The sequence below is a fragment of the Pararge aegeria genome, chromosome 6 (genome assembly GCF_905163445.1).
Source record: "Pararge aegeria chromosome 6, ilParAegt1.1, whole genome shotgun sequence".
Lineage (NCBI taxonomy): Eukaryota > Metazoa > Arthropoda > Insecta > Lepidoptera > Nymphalidae > Pararge > Pararge aegeria.
In genome coordinates, this window is record NC_053185.1 from 1,948,550 (window position 1) to 1,957,093 (window position 8,544).

General features: G+C 33.3%; 1 protein-coding gene across 2 annotated transcripts; it reads right to left on the reverse strand.

Annotated features, from left to right (window-relative positions):
• Positions 1–3,625: 3,625 nt before the first annotated feature.
• Positions 3,626–8,148, reverse strand: LOC120624526 (RWD domain-containing protein 4). Of its 2 annotated transcripts, none has more exons than XM_039891125.1 (5): positions 7,981–8,148; positions 6,293–6,417; positions 5,598–5,701; positions 4,382–4,562; positions 3,626–3,869 (listed from the first exon to the last, which is right to left on the reverse strand). In XM_039891125.1, exons 2-5 carry the CDS (start codon positions 6,398–6,400, stop codon positions 3,708–3,710), a joined length of 555 nt encoding a protein of 184 aa, XP_039747059.1. In that variant the 5' UTR covers positions 6,401–6,417; positions 7,981–8,148; the 3' UTR covers positions 3,626–3,707. The 2 variants fall into 2 exon arrangements, with proteins under 2 accessions (XP_039747059.1, XP_039747060.1); XM_039891126.1 differs by having other exon boundaries at positions 8,063–8,146.
• Between the last annotated feature and the right edge of the window lie 396 nt (positions 8,149–8,544).

An 8,544-nucleotide genomic window follows, 5' to 3' on the forward strand; every position in this document is an offset into this window, starting at 1 on the left:
TTATTAAACGTAAGACTGCCATTAAAGAGACTACATTGTCTTTTGACCCTAATAGTGTTTATATCCTCTTTGGATATCCTTGCTGTTTAATTCCCAGGGTTTCTTCGTAAAATCGCTTCATAGTGTTATTTCATAGCATTTATGACATTCTCACATAAATCGAGAGGTGTTTGATTTAGTAATGAAACCTTTAAAAATTAATATAAAAAAAAAAAAGAGTAAATAGTAGGTTGTAAGGTGATCACTATGGTCAAACAAACGCTGACCAAAATCGGTAGCTCATTGGGTAAGGCTCGAATTGGGCCTATGATTTTTTTCAGTTTCCTCAGTGTTAGATTCCGTTAGGTCATTATAAGGAACATCTGATAGCAAATAATCAATAGAGCAGAGCTAAAGTATGTCATAAGTAAGAATAATATTCATGAGAATAAATTATTACTGCTTAGAAACTAGTTATTTAGCTTCAATAATACTATTAATTAATGAAATGATCTAAGTGCCATCCTGAACATTGCTAATCTTGAAATTAATTACCGTGGTTTCCCATTAACAATGTTTTTAGCATCAAAAGGAGTTTGTTACCTAACTACAGAACCCAGGACTACGAATTGGGAATTTGACTGATGATGAAGAAACACCAGTAGAATTTTTAGAATATAAACTTTTTAATCGCATAAACTTAAACAAAGCACTCTATACTGTCTAATAAATAACTTCCTATAAAATACCTTCCTATTTTTTTATTAAGGCAGAATGGTAACAAACATATTATTTATATTTGGTACGCCACTTGCATGCATTTCAACAGAAAATTGTAATAGTAAAATACAACATAAGAAATAACTTTCATTTTACTTGATTTTTATTTTTCAAGAATATGTAAGCAATAATCTTCGAACATTTAAATAAATAAGTAAATAAATATATACTTTACACATCTCCAAAGTAAGCGTAGCTTGTGTTTTGGGTACTAAGACGGCTGATGAATATTTTCATGAATAATATACAGATAAACACCCAGCCACTGATAAACATTCATGTTCATCACACAACATTTTCCAGTTTTGGGAAACGCACCCACGGCCTTAGACTCGCCAGTAAAATCGTTTATTTGTAATTTACGACAAACAACAAGAAAACATTGGCTATTTTATTGGATTTATAAATTTCAACATAAGCAAGAACCTTTAACCGTATTTATTTTAAAATAACAAAATTAGCTAAGATGATTTAATTTCATTATGAAATTAAAATAAAAGCAAAAGTCTATGACAATTTATTACATTTGTAAATACCGACGTAAATGTGTAGTATTAAAACGAGCGATTACATTATTTATGAATATTTAAGGAGTCTTTATAATTGAATAAGGCATACTAAAATACAAACTGAGCGAAAGTTTTGTTGCGACTAAAAATCTTAAAAACGGCCACTATTAACTATCCAACAGACCCTAAGTGCCCGGTCTGAGGTATGTGAATATTCATGTTCTATCTTAACCGAATCTAGCTTAAGATATTAGTAGTAGCAAGAGAACTACGAGACTACACTTTCTTGGAGAACTTTATTAACTTTGGATCATAGTCGCTCACTTGTTACAAATTCGCCCACTCAGTATTTATATTCGTTCTTTTAGTTAATTTTTCGCATTTATAAATGAATGCTGCTTGGTTAACAACAGAATATACCCCGACACATTGCATTGCGTTACGCGTATCTCAAAACTTTGTATACCTAATTTAGTATAACAGCAAAAAAAGTTGTTTCAGGAGGATGGCACTGTAGCTGTGCATAATAGTACAGCCACACCTGCGACTGGTGACGGGACAAGGCAGGGGATTTAAAGATTAGAATATCTCATTAGCCGTCGCCATATAATTTATTATTCCATCGATTTATGATATTTCCTTATAAACTACATGTTGTAATTTTGATGGCCTGAGTGAGCGTTTCCTCCAATTAAGCTACGGCTCTCCTACCGTCGATGCCAAAATTAGTATATGCCTTTCACATCAGTCTTATAACGACTGTAGCGTCATCTAGTAGGAAAATTTGCAGTTTCCATCTACTTTTTCAAAGGTCCATATAAAGCCATTCATTGCCAGATTGCCAGAGAGTCGCAGGTTCAAATCCTGTCGGTTCCGAAAATTTTTATATGCATTTTAAATTTATAAAATTGATAATTCCTCAAAAGTGTAGGTAAAAACACTTATAAAAATTATAAATAAGCAATGTTTCATCTCTTGTTTATAACGTGTCTCATTGTAATAATTATATAGTTTATTATTCGATCGATTTATGATATTTTCTTATAAATTACATATTTTGTAATTTATAATGGAATTTCCCTATATATGATACTACTGCATTTACCTCGATTACAGGTGTGCTAGCCTAATTCAAATACAACCCAAACACCATATCGAAAGGCTAACACCCACTGGCAACACAGGATTAAATGTTTAGGGCTGAGTCTTAAGATATGCTGCTTGCACCATTTAACGATCGACGCTGGCCATTGTTCACAAGACTGGCAGCTAAGACAAAATTATTAATTTTGTGATCAAACCGTACTGAGAAGAAAATAAGAAACTCCAGTGCACAATACGCGACTTGATGGATAGGGCCGACTCGTAAGAGATTCTGTTTGCACCATTTAATGATCGAAACTGGCTATTGTTCACCAGGCGGGCAGCAAAGCAAAATTATTAATTTGGTAGTCAAACCTTAAACAAACTACTATGAAGAAATATGAAAGTCCACGGCACAACGCGCGACTTAATGTTTAGGTCTGCCTCTTACGACATGCTGCTTGCACCATTTAACGATCGACACCAGGCGGGCTGCTAAGACAAAATTATTAATTTTGTAGTCAAACCGTAAACAAACAACTTCATGGCTAGCTTTGGCAGGAGACAAAAATTATATCCCAAAAAAGGTATACCATTTTTATCTCCTGCCAAAGCACTGCATCGGGAAATAGATGAAGTTTACGCCCGTTTATTATCACACGTATATAACTTGGATATTATTTCTACTAGTGCGTCTCTCCGAGAGATGATAAAGATGTGGGAGGAGATCAAATCAAATCCTTTCCTCGGGTAGAAAAATGTACCCGTCACTGAGCAATCGACACTTAACTAAATTAGCACCAACGTCTCCACCGCTGTAGGTATGAGTCCGTGCCAGAAGTGCGGAGTGAAAAGGGCTGTTAATGTAATCAGTACAGCTGACATCGACTTGTATTCAAATTTATTCGTATTATGAAAATAAAGCTTAATTTGCTGTACTCCGCGAAAAGCATGAGAATCTGTATGGTGTAATTTATAATTTCTTCAATCTTTATACTCCACACCAAACAGATCTTCGGCAATGTACCCTCTACGCACGTTTCGCTCCGAAACCGGACTATCCTCATGAGATGTTGACTTTACAATTAATAATTGTTAAGTTAACAATTATTCATTGTGAAGTCAACATCTCCTGAGGATGCTCTGGTTTCGGAGCGAAACGTGCGTACAGGGTTCATTGCAAATTACACCATACAGATTCTCATGCTTTCACGTATAGCATATTAAGCTTTATCTTAATAATATATCATGGATATTCGCAAAGTAACGCCTGCTTCTATCCAAAATTTATTCGTGTTTATTTCAATTATCAAGATATTATATAGTCTATATAGTCTATGGTTGTGTCAGTTATTGTCAGGAGGGCACGTGCGGCGCTTGGGAGAGATGCTTTACGATGTCCACCCAGTCCCAGCCGCGAGGCTTCTCCCCTGCACGGCCGATCTCCGCTCGGTCCCACGCTTTCCTCTTCTGCGACTTGCTCAACTGCTCTTTCTTCTCCGGTTTCTTTGAATCAGTCTGTAAAACACAAGTTCCCGATTAAACACCTTTTTATAATAATATGAATAGAAATAAAATTAAATATATATATATATATATATAAAATATTCATCAGTCATCTTAGTACTCATAACACAAGCTACGCTTACTTTGGGGCTAGATGGCGATGTGTGTATTGTCGTTGTATATTTATTTTTATTTATTATGGAGAGCTATCAAGTTTGCTCCTCACGAAGTTTTGCTTCACCGTTGAAGCGAGTTATATTTTAATTGCTTAAAACGCACATAACTTAGATAAGTTAGAGTTGCGTGCCGGGATTCGAACTCGCTCCCCCGAAAGTCGAAGTCCTACCCACTGGGCTATCACCGCTTCAAGCCTCATGTACCCATAATTACACCGGCAACCATATACCGACACAAAAAGTTCCAGTACTACTTAAACCCACATCTCACATGTGGAGCTGTAAATGCGGTCAAATTTTAGAGGCATTTTGTGTTAATAATAAAAGCTGTACGCTTTAATTTAATACCTGTTCATTGATTGCAATTTTCTCGATCCTCGCCACAATCGCCTCCTCGGCCTGCTCGGACAAAATCTCGGACACCTTCTCCTTAAGGCACTCGAACAAAGTGTACGTCATCGCACATCCCACCCATTGATCGGCCTCAGTGTTCACTGTAGACAGGATTCTCTCTTTCACAGACGGCAAGCTGGGTTAACAAACATAAAATATAACGCAAATTCAAAATGTGTACATAAAACAAGAACATTTAGACGGAAAAAAAACATGTTAGAAGTTATACTTCTTTGGCGTAACAAGACAAAAATCATTCAAAAAATTGTATCTTACGCCTTATTCTACGTTTGTAGAGAAAACGACACTAACAATGGAAAAAAGTTATTTAATACATTGAAAGTAGTTATTGATTATAACGCATTATCTAGTTATCTCAATATAGGAACACAAAGTTTCACTGAACATTAAAATTTGAGATTTTTGTACAATTGAATCAATTAAATCACCGGAATAAGCCGGCAGACTTGGACAATTGAAAGTGGACAAAAACCTTATAAACAACTTCAGGGTGCGAGTATTCTGAGGCGGACGATGTATTCCCCTCTCTCTCGGTTTCGCAACTACCTTTATCCAGTTAAAATCGTTTAACCATGTGCGCTCGCTTTTCTTTACATCGTATTATTTAACTACCATGATTTTATCCTAAAGCCGCTAAAGAAGTATTACTTCTAAACTATGAAACTGTCAGCTAGGCTAGCTAGGCAAGAGCGCCCCAACTTTGACCTCATCATTGCTCTCCATTAGTCATAGCAAGATTGTATTTAAAAAAGTATGTGTGTCTGAATGGTGTGGAATTTTGTATGTATTAAGAACCAATAACAGACTAGTGATATCCTAGTGGTTAACATTTCGGCCTAGTTTTAGGGTTATCACGATAGATCTCAGGCATGCACCTATAACATTTCTGAGTTATGTTCGTTTTTAGTTTACGCAAATAAATATTACTTGCTTTAAGGTGAAGGAAAACATCGTGCATGCCTTCTTCACAATGTTCTCAAAGGTGTGAAGCCTACCATTGTGCCAGTCCAGTTTTAAATTAAGTTAAAAAAAATATGTATGACTTTTTACATTAGTTTGACCTGTCAAAAATATGTACTAGCATGCAATAAAAAAAATACATCAAGTTAAGTATACACGTTTCTAACTGTATTATATTTTGTATACTTACAGATTCTGATTATAAAATATTTCTAAGTTGAAGCCAGGCTTTTCTGTTGGGTATGTGGGACCCCATATGATTTCTAATATAAATGATTTTTCTCCATCAACATACTGAAATTAGCAAAATTATGTAAATTAATAAAAATAAATGCTTAAATTCTCCATGCCTCAGAGGTTCTTGGAGGTGTGTGGATTCTATCAATCCGCCCTGGGTCTGCGTGTTGAAAAACCGCCCAACTTCTCATTGTGGGAAGGAACCTGTGCCCCATAGTGGGCCGGTAATGAGTTTATATGATGATGATTTATTAAATCCTTATTTCATCAAATAAAAAAGGGCTACGCAAATAATAATAGACATTAAACCCTTTTAAAAAAAGTACATTTAAATCTAGATAAAAATTCATTTAGACTGACTGTTTTTGTTCCCAGAAATTAACCAAAAAAACAGCTTTCTCTCATAAACTGTAAACTTTGTATGACTGTAATTCAACCCCATATACAATTAATTGCTTGTTTTAATTCTTAATTTAATTACGAATCTCTTCGTGAAGTCTTAGAGGATGGCCTCTAAGACTTCATGAAGACACTCTTATTAAACAAATGGTTGGTTAATTATAATAGGATATATTTTCTAGTGATATAAAACTATAGCCTTATTCGTGATAGCTTATTTGTGTATATAGATGAGAAAAAGTTTGTTACCTTATATTGGTATGTAGTAGCACCAACTTGTTTGAAGTTGTCATCTCCCTCATAAATGGATTTGAGGACTTCAATTTCCTCTGCCTGCTGTTCAGCATCATCTGACATTGTTTATGTTTGTGACCCTGAAATATTTAGGGGGCATGTTATAATAAGAGTTGATATTACTCTAAGGCTCGCCCAAATTAAGTTAAAACTGGACACAAAAAATTGTTTTCTTTAAACTGTTTATTAAGACTGGTAAAGGTAATTATTTATATAGTAATCTCAGCCACTCAGCCTATGTGATATTAAAGGTAATGATTTATATAATCTCAGCCAATCAGCCTAAGTGATATTACGATAGTACTCTAAGTGTTGCATTATATACTGTTTTTAGGGCCAAATAACTCAATTTAAGTATAACTTATGACTTAATTGCATGCTGCAAGAAAGTTATAAGAGAACAGACATCTAAAACTAAACTGGATTTAGGTACAACACACATATCACACAGACATAGTGAGAAGCACTCAATATGAAGAAGGGTTAAGGTTGTGAGGACTATTTAACATTATGCTACTCTTCAGAAAGTATATCAAACTTATCTAGATATTAATAAGTAACCCTAAACATAATCAAGTGATGCATAAGTATTTACATATTCCAAATATATGTATCTAAGTGAACATAATATATTAAGTTATCAACCAAAAGTATTAACTAAAACAAATAGCCTTTATCGATCTATATCTTTAATCTGTGATAGAGATTCTTGCAATAGTTAGAGATATAAGTTAATACTATAGTTTTTCTACTACCTGTCTTATAAATTAAAAAATGTTTTTATTCCTTTATACTATGGGAAATAAGAAAAAGAACATGTGTTTAAAGAAATCAAATAAAACAGCAATAACCTTTCTCTACATACCTATTTTTTTTAATACTTTAAAAACATACTTTTACAATAAAAAGTAATGAAAATATTGTTTACAGTATAAGACAAGTAAGAATAACTGCTATAGTCATATCACTATCACAGATTTCATTACTTCACTAGAATTATAATTTTGCAATCAACCTGTTTCACCAACTATAAACTTGTATAATTATTTGTTGACAGATAGACTGAACTAATAAATGGGCTAGGTATTTACAATTAAACACACTTGTAAAGTTTTATTTTTGTCATCATCTTTGTTATGATGAACACAGTGTACTTATAAGCTGAGGTTACAGGTTTGATCCCTGCCAGGCCCAGTTTGGGAATTTATAATTTCTTAACTTTGTCTCCTGAAAAGACCTATGTCCACTGCTGGACAAAGATCTTTTGTAGGGATTTCCACAAGATACAGGTATTTGCCGCTTGTATCTAGCGAGTTTCAGTAGGTCTCATATGAATGAAAGGGATAAATTACTATTAGGTACATTACTTAGGCATGCAAATGTTCAGTATTTAGAATTATTCTATTCTATAGCTTCTAGGTGTAGAAATGTTTAAGTCACTGTTGTCCTATTGAAGTTTCAAACATAACCTCAAATACTACTTTCCCAAGACGGAAGTTAAGCGACCCAGGAGTTTGGTATCTTGGAATGAAAATAAACGTATTCTAGATTTAAGGATTTTTTTTATTTGTTTTATTTACAAAATAATTACTAGTTAAACATATAAATCAAAGAAAAACGAATTCATCACTTCACTTACTAACCTTTTTAAAGATTTGTTTAAATCTTTACAATAATAATGTTTGAGTATTGAAAAATAAACAATATGTTTTAAATGTATGTTACCTATTAAACTAAGTTCAGTTACAGTAACATTTTGTAATTCGTAATATTAATGACATCAAACATAAAAACCTAAACTAAACAGCTGTAAAATTGTCCATGTCAAAAACAATTGATAAATTTACAGATGACATAATTTTTTTTTCTTGTAGACTCTGATTTGAGTTCTTACTTTTCTCAGCTTTGTTATTTACCATATCCAATTATTTATTTTTTAGTAAGTCATTACTTAGACATGAGATAGTTTTCTTACCCTTGCGGTGGAAAAGTTGTCTATTTTAATAATATATTGAACAATTAAATAACCCTATAAATAAATAATCCTTAATTAATAACATGGTGTAACCAGCGGGTGTAGCTTTAATAATAATTATAAGAAATAGCTAACATCGCCAAAACAAATAGAATGGAATTTATCATTCTATTAAAAATAATAAAAATTACTTTACTTTCAGTAGTGTTTGTATCCTCTACGAGAAAAGTGG